Genomic DNA, 18,842 nt, shown 5'->3' on the forward strand with positions numbered 1-18,842 from the left:
GTGGCATCCATGCACAGAGTCCTCATCACGCCAGTGTCCCCTGCGGTCCCCACGACGAAGCATCGGATACCGGGGACACCGGGAACACCGGGAGAAAGGGGAGACCGGGGACACAGGGCCACCCCCCTCCGCAGGACAGGGACGCCGGGAACACTAGGGACAAAGGGAACACAGGGGACACCACGCTCCGCAGAACAGGGACAAAAGGCCACAGGGGACACAGGGGACACCCCCCTCCGCAGGACACGGAGGACAAAAGGGACACCAGGGCACGAAAGGGACACCAGGGCCACCCCTCTCCGCGGGACAGGTTCCCGTTTGCGGAGGCGGCCCCGCTAAAAGGAACCGCAGGTCCCACCGAGATTCGAACTCGGATCGCTGGATTCAGAGTCCAGAGTGCTCACCATTACACCATGGGACCGGCCCGCGCTGCGCCCCCGCGCCCCGCCCTGAGCCCTCCGCCGGCCGCTCCCTCCGCCGGGAAAAGGAGACCCCCGGGCCGGGGGGCGGGGGGAGAGCGGGGCCGGGGCACGGAGACCCCCGAGAGCCGCCGGGGGAAAACGGCAAAAGAGCAGCCGCCGCCCGAACAGGGACTTGAACCCTGGACCCTCAGATTAAAAGTCTGATGCTCTACCGACTGAGCTATCCGGGCTCCTCTGCGCTGAAACCACAGGCCGGCTTTAAGTGGGTTTTCAGAAAAAAAAAATAAAATGTTTTTAGCAAACATTCTGAGGCTTTCCGGGGATTTGAAGTGAAAAAGCCGCCCGGAATATGGAAATGGAGCTTCTTGGGTTCGATTTTTTTTTATCACCCCACAAGTCCTCAAAAGACCCTCAGATTAAAAGTCTGGCGCTCTGGGTTATTCCGGGCTCCTGCTTGGTGGTGCCACACGCCGGGTTTAACCGGGTTTTTAGGGAAAACCTGATGTTTTTACGTTGGTTTTTCGGGAGAAATCTGAGGATTTCCGGGGATTTAAAGTGAAAAAGCCTCCGGGAATACCGAAGTGCAGCTTCTTCGGTTCGATTTTTCACCCCGCAAGTCCTCAAAAGACCCTCAGATTAAAAGTCTGGCGCTCTGGGTTATCCGGGCTCGCGTTTGTTGATGGCACGGGGGCAAAATTAAGTGGATATTTAGGGAGAAACCCGAGGTTTTGGGGGGTTTTATGTGAAAAAACCTCCGGGGTTGGGGCAAGGATGAGGCGGAGCGGGGCGGACCTCAGCAGGAAGGGCCGCCCGGAATATGGAATTGCCGCTTTTTTCCCTTCGATTTAACCCCAGAAGTCCTCAAAAGTCTTCTCCGAAAACCCACGTCCGTGCAGCGGGAGAGAAACGACTCGATTTGGGTTTTTTTCCCAAAAAAAACCCCGAGTGACCGCCCCCTGGCTGTCCTGAGAGCTGCTCGTTGCCTTCCTGCTCCCCGAGGGAGGGATTGCCGGGGTTTACTCCAAAATAATTTTTATTACTACTACTACCATTATTAATAATAACAACAATAACCATAACAGTATGTCTTGGTTTAGGAAGACAGGTGTCTGCCAGGTAAAATTACAATCAGAGGCTCTTTGGCAAAGATTTGGGAAATAGGAATAGCAGTTCTTTACTAGGATGTGATACAAAGCAAACAAACGCAAAAAAAAACCCTTCCCCCCCACCAAACAACTGCAGCGTTAATGACGATCTACGAGGCTCCCTCGGGGGTGTGGGGAGGGGAGAAATGGCTGGGAAAAGGAGGGGGAAAGGGAGAGGAAATGGAAAGGGGAAAGGGGAGGGAGGTGAGGGGGAAAGGGCGGGAAAGGTGAGGGGGAAAGGCGGGAAAGGTGAGGGGGGAAAAGGGCGGGAAAGGTGAGGGGGGAAAGGGCGGGAAAGGTGAGGGGGAAGGGCGGGAAAGGTGAGGGGGGAAAGGGTGGGAAAGGTGAGGGGGAAAGGGCGGGAAAGGTGACGGGGGAAAAGGGCGGGAAAGGTGAGGGGGGAAAGGGCGGGAAAGGTGAGGGGGAAAGGGCGGGAAAGGTGAGGGGGAAAGGGCGGGAAAGGTGAGGGGGGAAAAGGGCGGGAAAGGTGAGGGGGAAATGGAGGGAAAGGTGAGGGGGGAAAGGGCGGGAAAGGTGAGGGGGGAAAGGGCGGGAAAGGTGAGGGGGAAATGGAGGGAAAGGTGAGGGGGGAAAGGGCGGGAAAGGTGAGGGGGGAAAAGGGCGGGAAAGGTGAGGGGGAAAAGGGCGGGAAAGGTGAGGGGGGAAAGGGCGGGAAAGTGAGGGGGGAAAGGGCGGGAAAGGTGAGGGGGAAAGGGCGGGAAAGGTGACGGGGGAAAAGGGCGGGAAAGGTGAGGGGGAAAGGGCGGGAAAGGTGAGGGGGGAAAGGGCGGGAAAGGTGAGGGGGAAAGGGCGGGAAAGGTGACGGGGGAAAAGGGCGGGAAAGGTGAGGGGGAAAGGGCGGGAAAGGTGACGGGGGAAAAGGGCGGGAAAGGTGAGGGGGGAAAGGGCGGGAAAGTGAGGGGGGAAAGGGCGGGAAAGGTGAGGGGAAAAGGGCGGGAAAGGTGAGGGGGGAAAGGGCGGGAAAGGTGAGGGGGGAAAAGGGCGGGAAAGGTGAGGGGGAAAGGGTGGGAAAGGTGAGGGGGAAAGGGCGGGAAAGGTGAGGGGGAAAGGGCGGGAAAGGTGAGGGGGGGAAAGGGCGGGAAAGGTGAGGGGGGAAAGGGCGGGAAAGGTGAGGGGGGAAAAGGGCGGGAAAGGTGAGGGGGAAAGGGTGGGAAAGGTGAGGGGGAAAGGGCGGGAAAGGTGAGGGGGAAAGGGCGGGAAAGGTGAGGGGGGGAAAGGGCGGGAAAGGTGAGGGGGAAAAGGGCGGGAAAGGTGAGGGGGAAAAGGGCGGGAAAGGTGAGGGGGAAAGGGCGGGAAAGGTGAGGGGGAAAAGGGCGGGATCAAGTGGGGGGGATCAATGGAATTTCGTGGGGGGGGTCAGCGACGCTGCGGGAAGATCAATGGAATCCTGGGGGGGCTCAGTGACACCGAGGGGGGGATCAATGACACTCGGGGGGGGATCAATGACGCTGTGGGGGGGTCGATATCAGCTCGGGGGGGCTCAGTGACGACTCGGGGGGGGTCGATATCAGCTCGGGGGGCGGCCATGGGTTTTTGGGGGGCCGTGGCGCTGGCGGCCGTGCTGGTTTTGGGGCGGGGGGGCCCTTTCCAGCTGCAGGAGACGCTGCGGGGGCTGCGGGGGGAGAACGCGCGGCTCGAGGGGACGCTGCGCAACCTGAGCCGGGCCTTGGGGGCTCTGCGGGCCCGGCTGCGGGACCCCCCCGGTGAGTGGGACCCCAAAAATCCCAAAATCCCACCCTGAGATCCCTCTGAGCCCCCCAAACCCGGCTGCGGGACCCCCCCGGTGAGTGGGACCCCAAAAATCCCAAAAAACCCCACCCTGAGATCCCTCTGAGCCCCCCAAACCCGGCTGTGGGACCCCAAAAATCCCAAAAACCCCACCCTGAGATCCCTCTGAGCCCCCCAAACCCGGCTGTGGGACCCCAAAAATCCCAAAACCCCCACCCCGAGATCCCTCTGAGCCCCCCAAACCCGGCTGTGGGACCCCAAAAACCCCAAAATCCCACCCTGAGATCCCTCTGAGCCCCCCAAACCCGGCTGTGGGACCCCAAAAACCCCCAAAACCCCACCCTGAGATCCCTCTGAGCCCCCCAAACCCGGCTGTGGGACCCCAAAAATCCCAAAACCCCACCCTGAGATCCCTCTGAGCCCCCCAAACCCGGCTGTGGGACCCCAAAAATCCCAAAAATCCCACCCTGAGACCCCTCTGAGCCCCCCAAACCCGGCTGTGGGACCCCAAAAATCCCAAAAATCCCACCCTGAGATCCCTCTGAGCCCCCCAAACCCGGCTGTGGGACCCCAAAAACCCCCAAAACCCCACCCTGAGATCCCTCTGAGCCCCCCAAACCCGGCTGTGGGACCCCCCCCGGGGAGTGGGACCCCAAAAATTCCCACCCTAGTACCGCCCAAAGCACCCCTCAAATCCCCCCAAAATTCCTCCCGAACCCCAAAAATCCCACCTTAACACCCCCAAACCCCCCAAAATTCCTCCTGAACCCCAAAAATCCCCCCCCAAACCCCCAACCTACCCCCAAAACCCCCCAAATCCCCTCCTGAACCCCCCCAAATCCCCAAATCCCCCCAAAATTCCTCCTGAACCCCAAAAATCCCACCTTAACCCCCCCAAACCCCCCAAATCCCCCCAAATCCCCCAAAATCCCCCCCTGACCCCCCCCCCCTCCGTGTCCCCCCCAGAGCTGGCCTGGAGCCCGGAGCCCCCCCCGGCCGAGCAGCCCCCCCAATGTCCCCGGGGGTCCCCCTCGGCCGCCCCCCAAAACCCCCCGGGGACCCCCGAACTGGGGGGGCTCCTCTTGGGGCTGGGGCGCTGCTGCTGCTGCTCTGAGCCCCCCCAGGCAAGGTAAAGGGGGGTTTGGGGGGGATTTTGGGGGATTTTGGGGGGATTTTGGGGGGGTTTGGGGGGATTTGGGGGGATTTTGGGGGATTTTGGGGGGATTTTGGGGGGGTTTGGGGGGATTTTGGGGGGGTTTGGGGGGATTTTGGGGGATTTTGGGGGGATTTTGGGGGGGTTTGGGGGGATTTGGGGGGATTTTGGGGGGTTTGGGGAGATTTTGGGGGGGTTTGGGGGGATTTGGGGGGATTTTGGGGGATTTTGGGGGGATTTTGGGGGATTTTGGGGGGATTTTGGGGGGATTTTGGGGGATTTTGGGGGATTTGGGGGGATTTTGGGGGGATTTTGGGGGGATTTTGGGGGATTTTGGGGGATTTTGGGGGGATTTTGGGGGGATTTTGGGGGGATTTTGGGGGATTTGGGGGGATTTTGGGGGGATTTTGGGGGATTTGGGGGGTGAATTTTGGGGGATTTTGGATGAATTTTGGCGATTTTTGGATGAATTTTGTGGGGTTTTGGGTGAATTTTGTGGGATTTTGGATAAATTTTGGGGGATTTTGGATGAATTTTGGGGAATTCTGAGTGAATTTTGTGGGGTTTTGGGTGAATTTTGGGGGATTTTGGGTGAATTTTGTGGGATTTTGGATGAATTTTGGGGGATTTTGGATGAATTTTGGGGAATTCTGAGTGAATTTTGTGGGGTTTTGAGTGAATTTTGTGAGATTTTGGATGAATTTTGGGGGGTTTGGAGTGAATTTTCGGGGGATTTTTCGGGGGTTTTGAGTGGATTTTGGGGGTCCCTGGGATTTCATTTTTTGGGATTTCGAGCGGATTTTGGGGGAAGGGAGATCTGGAAGGTTGTGCCCCTCCCCTCTCATTAATTAATTAATCCCGGTATTAATTAGGGCAGGAAAAGAGGACAATCAATACGGCCCTGGGGGGGGGGATTTGGGGGATTTTGGGGGAATTTTGGGGATTTTTTGGGGGTCCCAGGACCCTCCTTGACCCTCCCCCCTTCTCTCCACAGGCCCCGCCCCTCGGAGCCCCTCCCCCACCGACGGGACCCCCCAAAATCCCCCCAAAAAAACCCCCCGACCCCCACCCCACCCCCCGGCGATGCGGCGACCCCTCCTCTAATTAAACCCCTTAATGAGCTTTAATCGTCGACCTTTTATTGCTCATTTTTTGGGGGTAAAACCCGATTTTTTATTAATTTTTGGGGGGGTTAAAATCACCCCGAAATCGGCTCAAAACGCTCATTTTTTGGGGCTTAAACCCGATTTTTTATTAATTTTTTGGGGGGTTAAAATCACCCCGAAATCGGCTCAAAACGCTCATTTTTTGGGGGTAAAACCCGATTTTTTATTAATTTTTTGGGGGTTAAAATCACCCCGAAATCGGCTCAAAACCCGCCCCGATTTCGGGGCAAAATGGGCCGAAATCGGTTGAAAAAGGCGGCGGATTTGGGTGAAAAAAGGCCCGAATTGGGTGAAAATCGCCGGATTTGGGGTCAAACCCCCTAAAGGAGAACGCAGCGCTCGGCGGGTTTGGGGGGAGGCGACACCGGGGCGGCGACAGAACTCGGCGACAGCCTGGGGGTCGCGACAGAACTTGGCGACATCGGGAGGGTCCCGAAATAAGGGGGTGGGGACACCGTGGTGGTCGCGACACGGGGGGTGACAGGATTTGGGGACGTCACGGGGGTGGCGACACGGGAGGGCGACGCTGCGAAGATCCCAGACATCCTGGGGGTCGCGACATGGGGGGCGACAGAGGTCGGGGACATTGGGGGGGTGCTGACAGGATTGGGGGATGTCGTGGTGGTCCCGACGACACGGGAGGGAGACACTGGGAGGATCCCAGACAGCCTGGGGGTCGCGACATGGGGGGTGACAGAGGGTGGGGACACCGTGGGGGTCGCGACATGGGGGGTGACAGAAGGTGGGGACACCGTGGGGGTCGCGACGCGGGCGGCGACAGGGGTTGGGGACATCGGGGGAGTCGTGACAGGATTCGGGGACACCGCGGGGGTGGCGACACGGGAGGCGACAGAGGTTGGGGACACCGCGGGGGTGGCGACACGGGAGGCGACAGAGGCTGGGCACGCTGCGGGGGTGGCGACAGGATTCGTGGACGCCGCGGGGGTGGCGACACGGGGGGCGACAGAGGTTGGGGACACGGCGGGGGTCGCGACACGAGGGGTGACAGGGGGTGGCGACATCGCCACACTGGGTTTGACAGAGCTCGGCGACACTTCGGGGGTCACCCCCCTGGCCGCTCCGGGGGTCCCCGGGGGGGTCCTGTCGCGATTGGGCGACGCCGCTCGGGGGGTCCCCTCCCCCGGCCCCGCCGGCTCCTCCTCGGGGTCCTCCGCGCCGCTGGGGGGCAGCACGCGCATCTGCACGCCGCACCCGCGCAGCCGCAGCGGCGCTCCCGGCAGGTGGCGCAGGCGCAGTCGGGCGGAGGCGGCGCTTCCCATGGGCAGCGGGCGCCGGTAGGCGGCGCTGTAGGCGGCGCGGAGCTGGAAGAGCGAGAGCCCCGCGGGGCGCGTGCGCAGCAGCGCCCGCAGCTGGCGGGAAAGCGTCACCGCGTCCGGGTCAGCGCCCGACGGCTCCTGAGGGGAAAGCTGGGGGGAATCCTCGGGGGGAACCTGAGGGGGATTCTGAGGGGGATTCTGAGGAAAATCCTGAGGGGGATTCTGAGGAAAATCCTGAGGGGGATTCTGAGGAAAATCCTGAGGGGAATTCTGAGGAAAATCCTGAGGGGGATTCTGAGGAAAATCCTGAGGGGAACGGTGAGGGGAAAGCTGAGGGGGACGCTGAAGGGAACGCTGAGGGAAATCCTGAGGGGAATGGTGAGAGGGATTCTGAGGGGAATTCTGAGGAGAAACCGGGGGGAAATCCTGAGAGGAAGGATGAGGGGAAAGCCGAGAGAAGTTCTGAGGGGGATTGTGACGGGAATCCTGAGGGAAATCCTGAGGGGAATGGTGAAGGGAAACCGGGGGGAAATCTTGAGGGGAACGCTGAGGGGAAAGCTGAGAGAAATTCTGAGGGGGATTGTGATGGAAATCCTGAGGGGAAACTTGGGGGAAATCCTGAGGGGAACGGTGAGAGGGATTCTGAGGGGAATTCTGAGGGGAAACCGGGAGGGAATCTTGAGGGGGACGCTGAGAGAACTCCCGAGGGAAGCACTGAGAGGAGAGCGGAGGGAAATCCTGAAGGGAAAGCTGAGGGGGGACACTTTGGGGGTCCCTCAGGGGACTCTGGTGGCCCCAAGGAGAAGCTTTGGACCCCCAGGGCTGGGGACGGTCACCGGGGGGTCTCAGGGAAGGAACTCGGGGTGTCCCCGAGGGGATTTTGGAGCTCTGGGTGCACACCTGGGCGAGTTTCTGAGGTTGGGGAGGGACTTTGGGGGTCCCGCGGGTTTTTTGGGGGGGTCCCCGGGCGGTTTTTCTCTTGGTTTTTGTCGGGGTGGTGGCATCCCGAGGTTTGAGTGCCCCCCCGGGCGCGGGTCCCCCCCGGCGCCGCGGCACTTCCCAAGGCTCTTCCTCGGCATCTGGGAAGGAGTGGGGGGGGGGGACAAAGAAAAAATGGGCGTCAAGGGGTTTTGAGGCCACCCTTGGGTGCTCCCCTCTCCCCTCAGTCCGTACCTCGGTGGTCCCGCCAGGGCACCAGCAGGTCCAGCGTGTCCAGCCCCTCGCCCTCCAGCCAGCGCAGGGTCCCCATGGCGGGGAGGGGTCTCTGAGGAGGGGGAGAGACACAAAATTTGGGGAGGGGGGGGCGCAGATTGGGGGAGCCCCTTGTTAAAATTCACCCTCCCCCCCCCCCCGTCCCCGCATTCGGCTCAGACCCTCCCCGATTCACCTCTCTCTCTCCCCCTCCCCAATTTGGGGACCCTCTCCCCAGCTCCGAACCAGAGTCTTTCCTCCCACCCTCTTAATTTGGGGACCCCGTTTTCCCCCACCATAAATTCGGGGGGGAGGGTGGGGTGGTTTGTTTTTTTTTTCTCTCCCCGCCGGATTTGGGACCTCCCCGTTCCCCTCCGCCCGCCCCCCCAATCCCCCCAAATCGGGATCCTCCCCCTTCTCCCCTCACTTTGGAGACCCTTCCCCACCCTAAAAAAAATTTGGGGGGGTGCCTCCCCTCCCCCCCCTTTCCCCCCGCCTTTACCGCGCTCTCCTCGCGCCCCTCCCCCACTTTCCCTTTCGGTTCCTGCCCAGGCCACGCCCAGGCCACGCCCACCGCGCGCCGGCCGCGACGTCACTTTCTCAGCGCCGCCGCGTGACGTCATCGCGACAGCGCCGCCCGCGGACGCCCTTGGTGCCGGGAGTAGTGGGGGGAGAGAGGGGATGGCGGGACGTGAGTGAGGGGACGGGGAAATTTGGGGGAAAATCGGGGAAAATCGGGGAAATTCGGGGCTCCGGGTTGGGATTGAGGAGGTTTGGAGGCTCCTGGGCTGGAACGGCGGGGAATTGGCGTGTCCTGAGGGGATTTGGGGAGGGAAATTGGGGGAAAATTCGGGGCTCCGGGTTGGGATTGAGGAGGTTTGGGTTTGTGGGCTCCTTGGCTGGAACGTGAATTGAGGTGTCCTGAGGGGATTGGGGAGGAACCCGGGGGTTTCCGAGGGATTTTTGGGGGAAAATTGGGGGGAATTGGGGGTTCCGGGTTGGGATTGAGGGAGTTTAAAAGGGTTCAGGGGGTGCTGGGGGTGCAAAGGGGGAGAGAATCGGGGTGTCCTGAGGAGATTTTTGGGAAAACTGAGGGAGTTTCGAGCAAAACTGGGAAGTTCTGAGGGGATTTTGGGGAAAAATGGGAGATCCTGAGGGGACTGGGGGGGGTTTCCTCGGAATGGGGTGATGGATTTGGGGTAAATTCTGTGGGGAACTTTGAGCCCGGGCGTGTTTTGGGGATGTTTTTGGGGCCGTTTCGGGGTCTGTGAGCTCCTTTTTCCCCCAGGGCTGGGCAATGCCCTGCGCACCCTGTGGGCCAAGGAGCCCGTGATCGCCGCCAGCCTCGGCATCGCTGCCCTGGGTGAGGTTTTGGGGGGTTTTTTGGGGGGTTTTGGGGGTTCTCTGGAGCCCCCCTGACCCCCCTGTGCCCCTTCCCTCAGCGTTGCTGTCGCCGCTGCTGAGCCCCTACACCAAATACTCGGGGATGATCAACCGCGCCACGCCCTACGCCTACCCTGGTATGGAGCCCCAAAATATCCCAAAATGGACCCAAAATAAACCTAAAAATATCCCCAAACCGCGCCCTACGCCTACCCTGGTGTGGAGCCCCAAAATATCCCAAAATAGACCCAAAATATCCCAAAATGGACCCAAAATAAACCTAAAAATATCCCCAAACCGCACCCTACGCCTACCCTGGTATGGAGCCCCAAAATATCCCAAAATATCCCAAAATGGACCCAAAATAAACCTAAAAATATCCCCAAACCGCGCCCTACGCCTGCCCTGGTGTGGAGCCCCAAAAAAACCCAAAATGGACCCAAAATATTCCAAAATAAACCCAAAATAAACCTAAAAATATCCCCAAACCGCACCCTACGCCTACCCTGGTATGGAGCCCCAAAATATCCCAAAATAGACCCAAAATATCCCAAAATGAACCCAAAATAAACCTAAAAATATCCCCAAACCGCGCCCTACGCCTACCCTGGTATGGAGCCCCAAAATATCCCAAAATAGACCCAAAATATCCCAAAATGAACCCAAAATAAACCTAAAAATATCCCCAAACCGCACCCTACGCCTGCCCTGGTATGGAGCCCCAAAAAAACCCAAAATGGACCCAAAATATTCCAAAATAAACCCAAAATAAACCTAAAAATATCCCCAAACCGCGCCCTACGCCTACCCTGGTATGGAGCCCCAAAATATCCCAAAATATCCCAAAATGGACCCAAAATAAACCTAAAAATATCCCCAAACTGCGCCCTACGCCTACCCTGGTATGGAGCCCCAAAATATCCCAAAATGGACCCAAAATATCCCAAAATGGACCCAAAATATCCCAAAATAAACCCAAAATAGACCTAAAAATATCCCCAAACCGCGCCCTACGCCTGCCCTGGTGTGGAGCCCCAAAATATCCCAAAATGGACCCAAAATATTCCAAAATAAACCCAAAATAAACCTAAAAATATCCCCAAACCGCGCCCTACGCCTGCCCTGGTGTGGAGCCCCAAAATATCCCAAAAACCACCTAAAATTCCCCCTAAATTCCCATCTGGGACCCCGAAAAATTCCCTCAAATCACCAAAATCTCTCTCTAAAAATCCCGTAAAATCACCTCAAAAATGCCCTAAAAAATTCTCTAAAAATTCCCTAAAACCCCCTAAAAATCCCCTAAAAGTTCTCTAAAAATCCTCTAAAAATCCCCTAAAAATGCCTTAAAAATCCCCTAAAAATCCCCTAAAAATCTCCTAAAAATCTCCTAAAAATCCCCTAAAAGTTCTCTAAAAATGCTCTAAAAATCCCCTAAAAATGCCTTAAAAACCCCCTAAAAACCCCCTAAAAATTCCCTAAAAATCCCCTAAAAATTCTCTAAAAATCCCCTAAAATCGAGCGTTTTACCTGTCTTTGTATAAACCCCCAAATCCCCCCAAATCCTCCAAAATCCTTCCCAAAACCACCTAAAAATCCCCAAATTCTTTGCTGGGACCCCGAAAAATCCCTTAAAATCACCCTAAAAATCACCCTAAAAATCACCCTAAAAATCCCCTAAAAAGTCTCTAAAAATTCCCTAAAAACCCCCTAAAAATTCCCTAAAAACCTCCTAAAAATCCCCTAAAAATCTCCTAAAAATTCCTTAAAAATCCGCTAAAAATTCTCAAAAAATCCCCTAAAATCCCCTAAAAATCCCCTAAAAATCCTCTAAAAATTCCCTAAAAACCCCCTGAAAATCCCCTAAAAGTCCCCTAAAAATTCTCTAAAAATTCCCTAAAAACCCCCTAAAAATTCTCTAAAAATCCCCTAAAAATCCTCTAAAAATTCTCTAAAAATTCCCTAAAAACCCTCTAAAAATTCTCTAAAAATCTCCTAAAAATCCCCTAAAAATCCTCTAAAAATCCCCTAAAAATTCCCTAAAAACCTCCTAAAAATCCCCTAAAAATTCCCTAAAAATCCCCTAAAAATCTCCTAAAAATTCCTTAAAAATCCTCTAAAAATTCCCTAAAAACCCCCTGAAAATCCCCTAAAAGTCCCCTAAAAATTCTCTAAAAATTCCCTAAAAACCCCCTAAAAAAGCCCCTAAAAATCCCCTAAAAATCCCCTAAAAATCCTCTAAAAATCCCCTAAAAGTCTCCTAAAAATTCCCTAAAAGTCTCCTAAAAATTCCCTAAAAACCCCCTAAAAATCCCCTAAAAATCCTCTAAAAATCCTCTTAAAATTCCCTAAAAATCCTCTTAAAATTCCCTAAAAATCCTCTAAAAATCCCCAAAAAATCCCCTAAAAATCCCCTAAAAATCCCCTAAATTTCCCTCAAATCACCTTAAAAAATCCCCCAAAATTCCCCTAAAATTTTCCTTTCTACCCACCTTTGTATAAACCCCCAAATCACCTCAGAATTCCCCCCCAAATTTTTTCCCCCCGATTTTTCAGTTCCGGTGCGGGACGACGGCAGCGTGCCCCACGTCCCGTCCCACCCCTGCGACAAGGAGGGACCCGACCTCCAGTGGCTCAAGAACCTCTGAAACCCCCCCAAAAAATGCCCCAAATTTGGGGGGATTCACCCCAAAAAAATTCCCAAATTTGGGGGGATTCACCCCAAAAAAATCCCCAAATTTGGGGGAATTTACCCCAAAAAATCCTTAAATTTTGAGGGATGCATCCCAAAAAAATTCCCAAATTTGGGGGGATTCACCCCAAAAAAATTCCCAAATTTGGCGGGATTCACCACAAAAAATCCCCCAAATTTTGAGGGATTTACCCCCAAAAAGTTCCCAAATTTGAGGGAATTTACCGCAAAAAAATCCCCAAATTTTGAGGGATTTACCCCCAAAAAATCCCCAAATTTTGAGGGATTTACCCCCAAAAAATCCCCAAATTTTGAGGGATGTACCCCAAAAAAATTCCCAAATTTGGGGGAATTTACCCAAAAAAATCCCCAAAATTTTGAGGAATTTACACCCAAAAAATCCCCAAATTTGGGGGATCCCCTCAGCCCTGAGATGGGTTTCGGGGGGTCTCCCCAAGGTGTGGAAACACGAAAAATATAAAGTTTAAATCAGGTTTTTTGTTGTTTTTTGGGGGTTTTTGGGGGTTTTTGGGGGGATTTTGGGATTTTGGGGGATTTTTGGGGGAATTTTCAGAGTTTCTCTGGGAAATTTCGGGGTTTTTCTGGGAATTTTGGGGGTTTTTTGGGGATTTCTGTGAGAAAATTTGGGGTTTCTGTGGGAGTTTTGGGATTTCGGTGGAAAATTTGGGATTTCCGTGGAAAATTTTGGGGTTTTTCTGGGAATTTTGGGCGTTTCTGTGGAAAATTTCAGTGTTTTTCTGGGAATTTTTGGGATTTCTGTGAGAAAATTTGGGGTTTCCGTGGAAAATCCTGGGATTCCCGCGGGAATTTTGGGGGCAGTTCTCTGAAACTCCGGGGCCAAAAAAATTCCGGAATTTTTGTCGTTTATTGAGGAATTTGGGGTTGGTTTTTTTTTTTTCGGGGCGGAATTTTGAGGCAAAAAACCCAAAATTTGGAATTTTTTTTGTCGTTTATTGAGAAATTCGGGGAGGGGTTTTTTTTTTGGGGGGGGTCTCAGTCGAAGTCGGAGAATTTGGGGCCCCTCGGGGCCTTTTCGGGGGGGCTGGGGGGGCCCCAGGTGGGGGAGGGGCCCAGCGCCGACCCCTCCCCCACCTTGGGCTGTGGGGAGAAAAAGGGGGGGGAGGGGTCAGACCCCAAAGATCGGCCCCAAAATCCCCCAAAACCTCCCAAAATCCCCCCAAAATCCCCCAAAATCCCCCGAAATCACCCCAAAACCTCCCAAAATCCCAAAACCTCCCAAAATCCCCCCAAAACCTCCCAAAATCCCCCAAAATTCCCCCAAAATCCCCCCAAAATCCCCCAAAATCCCCCCAAAACCTCCCAAAATCCCCTAAAATCCCCCCAAAATCACCCCAAATCCCCCCGAAACCTCCCAAAATCCCCCAAAATCCCCCCAAAATCCCCCAAAATCCCCCCAAAACCTCCCAAAATCCCCTAAAATCCCCCAAAATCCCCCCAAATCCCCCAAAATCCCTCTGGACCCCCCCAAATCAGCCCCAGACCCCCCAAAATCCCCCCGAAGCCCCCAAAATCTCAGCCCCGACCTCCCCCAAATTCTCTGACCCCCCCCAAAAATCATCCCCTAAATCCCCCCAATCCCCCCAAAATCATCCCACCCCCCCCGAATCTTTATGACCCCTCCAAAATCCCCCAAAATCCCCCAAAATTCCCCCAAGCCCCCCCAAAATCCCCCAAAATCTCCCCCAAAATCCCCCCAAACCCCCCCAAAATCCCCCAAAATCCCCCAAATCCCTCCCAACCGCCCCCCCAAATCCCTCTGGACCCCCCAAAATCATCCCCAGAGCCCCCCAAAATCCCCCCAAAATCCCCCCAAATCCCCCCCAAATCCCCCCAAAATCTCTTTAAATCTCCCCAAATCCCCCCAAATCCCCCCCAAAATCCCCCCAAATCCCCCAAAATTCCCCCAACCCCCCCTAAATCTCCTCAAATCCCCCCAAATCCCCCCAAAATCCCCCCAAATCCCCCCCAAATCCCCCCCAACCGCCCCCCCCAAATCCCTCTGGACCCCCCAAAATCATCCCCAGATCCCCCCAAAATCTCCCCAAACCCCCCCAAATCCTTCCAAATCCCCCAAAAAATCCCCCAAAATCCCCCCAACCCCCCCCAAATCTCCCGAAATCCCCCCCAAAATCCCCCCAAATCCCCCCAAATCTCTTTAAATCCCCCCAAATCCCCCCAAACCCCCCCCCAAATCCCCCAATCCCTCCGAGCCCCCCCCCCCCGTCCCCCTTTACCTGTCCCGTGGCCCCGGGGCCGTTTTGGGGTCCCCCCCCCCGGCGTCCCCCCCGGGGGTCGCGGCGGCGCCGTTTGGCCCCGGGGGGCTCCGGGGGGGGCTCGGGGGGCGGGGCGGGGGGCGGGGCGGGGCCGCCCCTCTCGGGGGGCTCGTTCTCGGCGTTGCCGGGGGTGGGGGCGGCCGGGACCCCCCCGGCGGGGCCCGCCTCGTCCTGGGGGGACTGAGGGGTCAGGGGGCGTTGGGGTCGGGTTTGGGGGATTTGGGGTCGGGGGGCGTTGGGGTCAGGGTTTGGGGGATTTGGGGTCGGGGGGCGTTGGGGTCGGGTTTGGGGTCAGGGTTTGGGGGATTTGGGGTCAGGGGGCGTTGGGGTCGGGTTTGGGGTCAGGGTTTGGGGGATTTGGGGTCGGGGGGCGTTGGGGTCAGGGTTTGGGGTCAGGGTTTGGGGGATTTGGGGTCGGGGGGCGTTGGGGTCAGGGTTTGGGGTCAGGGTTTGGGGGATTTGGGGTCGGGGGGCGTTGGGGTCAGGGTTTGGGGTCAGGGTTTGGGGGGTTTGGGGTCAGGGGGGGTTGGGGGTCGAGTTTGGGGGATTTGGGGGGTTTGGGGGATTTGGGGTCAGGTTTGGGGGGTCTGGGGGGGTTTGGGGGGTCTGGGGGATTTGGGGTCAGGGTTTGGGGGGTCTGGGGTCGGGTTTTGGGGGGTTTGGGGTCAGGTTTGGGGTCAGGGTTTTGGGGGGTCTGGGGGGAGTTTGGGGTCAGGGGGGGTTTGGGGTCAGGGTTTGGGGGATTTGGGGGGTTTGGGGGGTCTGGGGTCGGGTTTTGGGGGGTTTGCGGGGTCTGGGGGGTTTGGGGTCAGGATTTGGGGGATTTGGGGTCAGGGGGCGTTGGGGTCGGGTTTGGGGTCAGGATTTGGGGGATTTGGGGTCAGGATTTGGGGGGATTTGGGGGGTTTGGGGTCCGGGTTTGGGTCTGGGGGGTCAGGGGGGGATTTTGGGGTCCCAGGGGTCAGTCTGGGGGTCCCGGGGTGATTTTGGGGTGATTTTTAGGCGGTATTTGGGTGATTTTGGGGCAGTTTGGGGTGATTTTGGGGCAGTTTTTGGGATGATTTTGGGGCAGTTTTTGGGTGGTTTTGGGGCAGTTTTGGGGGTGATTTTTGGGGTGATTTTGGGGAAGTTTTGGGGTGATTTTGGGGCAGTTTTTGGGGCAGATTCGGGGTGATTTTTGGGGTGATTTTGGGGCAGTTTTTGGGGCGGTTTTTGGGTGATTTTGGGGCAGTTTTTTGGGTGATTTTTGGGGTGATTTTGGGGCAGTTTTTGGGGCAGTTTCGGGGTGATTTTAGGGCGGTTTTTGGGGTGATTTTGGGGCAGTTTCGGGGTGATTTTGGGGCGGTTTTTGGGGTGATTTTTAGGGTGATTTTTGGGTGATTTTGGGGCGATTTTGGGGCAGTTTTTGGGTGATTTTGGGGTGATTTTTGGGGTGATTTTGGGGCAGTTTTTGGGATGATTTTGGGGCAGTTTTGGGGTGATTTTGGGGCAGTTTTGGGGGTGATTTTGGGGCGGTTTTTGGAGTGATTTTGGGGCGGTTTTTGGAAGGTTTCGGGGTGATTTTGGGGCAGTTTTGGGGGTGATTTTGGGGCGGTTTTTGGAGTGATTTTGGGGCGGTTTTTGGAAGGTTTCGGGGTGATTTTGGGGCAGTTTTTGGGGTGATTTTGGGGCAGTTTTTTGGGTGATTTTTGGGGTGATTTTGGGAGGTTTCGGGGTGATTTTGGGGCGGTTTTTGGGGTGATTTTGGGGTGGTTTTTGGGAGGTTTCGGGGTGATTTTGGGGCAGTTTTGGGGTAATTTTGGGACAGTTTTGGGGTGATTTTGGGGCAGTTTTTGGGTAATTTTGGGACAGTTTTTTGGGTGATTTTTTGGGGTTATTTTTGGGGCAGTTTTGGGGTGGTTTTTGGGGTGATTTTGGGGCGGGTTTTGGGGTGATTTTGGGGCGGTTTTTTGGGTGATTTTTGGGATGATTTTGGGACAGTTTTGGGGTGATTTTGGGGCAGTTTTTTGGGTGATTTTTGGGGTGATTTTGGGAGGTTTCGGGGTGATTTTGGGGCCCCGCACCTGCAGCAGCACCGTGAGCTGTCCCTGCCGGTAGCGATCCCCGTGCGAGTCCAGCACCTGCATCAGGAACCTGCGGGGAGGGGCGGATGGGCGTGGCCTCAATGGGCGTGTCCCAGGGGTGTGTGGGCGTGTCCCAGGTGTGTGTGGGCATGTCCCAGGTGAGTGTGGGCGTGTCCCAGGGGTGTGTGGGCGTGTCCCAGGTGTGTGTGGGCGTGTCCCAGGTGAGTGTGGGCGTGTCCCAGGGGTGTGTGGGCGTGTCCCAGGTGTGTGTGGGCATGTCCCAGGTGAGTGTGGGCGTGTCCCAGGGGTGTGTGGGCGTGTCCCAGGGGTGTGTGGGCGTGTCCCAGGTGTGTGTGGGCGTGTCCCAGGTGTGTGTGGGCGTGTTCCGGGTGTGTGTGGGCGTGTCCCGGGTGTGTGTGGGCGTGTCCCAGGTGTGTGTGGGTGTGTCCCGGGTGTGTGTGGGCGTGTCCCAGGTGTGTGTGGGTGTGTCCCAGGTGTGTGTGCGCGTGTTCCGGGTGTGTGTGGGCGTGTCCCAGGTGTGTGTGGGTGTTCCAGGTGAGTGTGGGCGTGCCCCAGGTGTGTGGGGGTGTGTCCCAGGTGTGTGTGTGGGCGTGTCCCAGGTGTGTGGGCGTGTCCCAGGTGTGTGTGGGCGTGTCCCCACCTGCGCTCCAGCTGCAGCCTCCTGGTCACTCTCTGCACCTGCCGGAGCCGCTGCAGCGCCCGCGCGTTCACCTGGGGGAGGGGCCACAGTGGGCGTGGCTCAGAGGGGCGTGGCCAACTCCGGACAGGTGCTCTAAAGAGGGCGTGGCCTGGGGATGGGACTGAGGGGGAAGGAGGCGTGGCCATATGAAAGGGGCGCGGTCTGGATGGGGAAAGCGGTTTGAGCCGTGAAACGGGGCGTGGCCTTAAGGTGGGTGGGACCGACCCATGACGAAAGGGGCGGGGCATCCCTGCAAGAGGCGTGTCGACCATTTCGGGTGTGCCTCCGCCATTTTGTGGGCGTGTCCACCCTTTCACACCCACCATGGCATAACCACGCCCACCCCTTTCCAGACACACCCCCCGGTGGGGCGTGTCCCCTCCCTGGGGGCGTGTCCCGGCCCCGCCCCGCTCACCTGCCGGATCTCCCGGCAGCGCCGTCCCAGCGCCTGCAGCTTCAGGCGGCGCCGCCTCCGCTCGGGGCTCTCCCCCTCCCCCTCCCCCTTCTCGCGCCGGGGGCGGGGCTGGGGCGGGAGGGGAGGGGCTGCCCCTCCAGCCCCTCCCCCCCCCTCGGGGCCCCCCCTCGGGCTCCCCCTTCGCTTTCCAGAATGTTCCCCCCGAAGAGCGGCTCCAGCGCCAGCTCCGAGCCCGGCGGCGCCGAGAACTCCTCGAACGACACCCCCGCCATGCCTGGGGGGACACGGGGGGGTCAGGGGACCCGAAAACACACTGGGGGACCCCGAAAACACCCAAAGAGACCCCAAAAACACACTGGGGGACCCCGAAAACAGCCAAAGAGACCCCAAAAACACCCAGAGAGACCCCAAAAACAGCCTGGGGGACCCCAAAAACACCCAGAGAGACCCCAAAAACAGCCTGGGGGACCCCAAAAACACCCAGAGAGACCCCAAAAACAGCCTGGGGGACCCCAAAAACACCCAGGGGGACTCCAAAAACACCCAAAGAGACCCCAAAAACAGCCTGGGGGACCCCAAAAACCATCCCCGCCATGCCTGGGGGGACACGGGGGGGTCAGGGGACCCCGAAAACAGCCAGAGAGACCCCGAAAACAGCCTGGGGGACCCCGAAAACAGCCTGGGGACCCCAAAAACAGCCAAAGAGACCCCGAAAACAGCCTGGGGGACCCCGAAAACAGCCAAAGAGACCCCAAAAACAGCCTGGGGGACCCCGAAAACAGCCTGGGGGTCCCCAAAAACACCCAGAGAGGCCCCAAAAACATCCCCGCCATGCCTGGGGGGACACGGGGGGGTCAGGGGACCCGAAAACAGCCAAAGAGACCCCAAAAACACCCAGGGGGACCCCGAAAACACACTGGGGGACTCCGAAAACAGCCCGGGGGACCCCAAACCCACCCCGGGGGTCTCAAACTCACCCCGGGGGTCCCCAAATCCTTCCCGGCCTTCCCAAGGCTCATCCCAGTCGCTCCCAGTAGCCCACCCCCGCCCCCGTGACGTCACGCACCGCCCGATGACGTCCCTCCCGGCCGATGACGTCACTCCCGGCCCGCAGCGCCGCGACCCCGAGGGGAGAGGAAGGGAACGGGGAGACGGCGGGCGCGCGGCGATGACG

At 57.4% G+C, this 18,842-nt stretch overlaps 3 protein-coding genes and 2 non-coding genes across 7 annotated transcripts; 1 reads left to right on the forward strand and 4 right to left on the reverse strand.

Moving 5' to 3' along the window:
• Positions 1–349: 349 nt before the first annotated feature.
• Positions 350–421, reverse strand: TRNAQ-CUG (transfer RNA glutamine (anticodon CUG)). Its single transcript has one exon. It is a non-coding gene; the product is annotated as a tRNA-Gln (tRNA).
• Positions 422–579: 158 nt separating this feature from the next.
• Positions 580–652, reverse strand: TRNAK-UUU (transfer RNA lysine (anticodon UUU)). The gene has a single exon. It is a non-coding gene; the product is annotated as a tRNA-Lys (tRNA).
• A 5,043-nt stretch (positions 653–5,695) lies between these two features.
• Positions 5,696–8,702, reverse strand: LOC136305029 (basic salivary proline-rich protein 1-like). 3 transcript variants are annotated; one of them, XM_066208436.1, is made up of 4 exons: positions 8,606–8,702; positions 8,086–8,176; positions 6,533–7,991; positions 5,696–6,490 (listed from the first exon to the last, which is right to left on the reverse strand). In XM_066208436.1, exons 2-4 carry the CDS (start codon positions 8,159–8,161, stop codon positions 5,956–5,958), a joined length of 2,070 nt encoding a protein of 689 aa, XP_066064533.1. In that variant the 5' UTR covers positions 8,162–8,176; positions 8,606–8,702; the 3' UTR covers positions 5,696–5,955. The 3 variants fall into 3 exon arrangements, with proteins under 3 accessions (XP_066064533.1, XP_066064531.1, XP_066064532.1); XM_066208434.1 differs by having other exon boundaries at positions 5,696–7,991; positions 8,606–8,701; XM_066208435.1 differs by lacking the exon at positions 8,606–8,702 and having other exon boundaries at positions 5,696–7,991; positions 8,086–8,427.
• On the forward strand, positions 8,697–12,668 carry NDUFA3 (NADH:ubiquinone oxidoreductase subunit A3). Its single transcript, XM_066208440.1, has 4 exons — positions 8,697–8,794; positions 9,392–9,466; positions 9,546–9,623; positions 12,040–12,668. Exons 1-4 carry the CDS (start codon positions 8,785–8,787, stop codon positions 12,129–12,131), a joined length of 255 nt encoding a protein of 84 aa, XP_066064537.1. The 5' UTR covers positions 8,697–8,784; the 3' UTR covers positions 12,132–12,668.
• Positions 12,669–12,698: 30 nt separating this feature from the next.
• Positions 12,699–18,825, reverse strand: TFPT (TCF3 fusion partner). The gene is made up of 7 exons (XM_066208441.1): positions 18,735–18,825; positions 17,807–17,942; positions 17,669–17,765; positions 17,215–17,285; positions 16,554–16,623; positions 14,452–14,670; positions 12,699–13,294 (listed from the first exon to the last, which is right to left on the reverse strand). The coding sequence occupies exons 2-7, from the start codon at positions 17,938–17,940 to the stop codon at positions 13,190–13,192; spliced, it is 696 nt and encodes a 231-aa protein (XP_066064538.1). The 5' UTR covers positions 17,941–17,942; positions 18,735–18,825; the 3' UTR covers positions 12,699–13,189.
• Between the last annotated feature and the right edge of the window lie 17 nt (positions 18,826–18,842).

Source organism: Chamaea fasciata, unplaced genomic scaffold (assembly GCF_029207755.1).
Source record: "Chamaea fasciata isolate MVZ Bird 193981 ecotype frontalis unplaced genomic scaffold, bChaFas1.0.hap1 SCAF_249, whole genome shotgun sequence".
NCBI classification, from domain to species: Eukaryota; Metazoa; Chordata; class Aves; order Passeriformes; family Sylviidae; genus Chamaea; species Chamaea fasciata.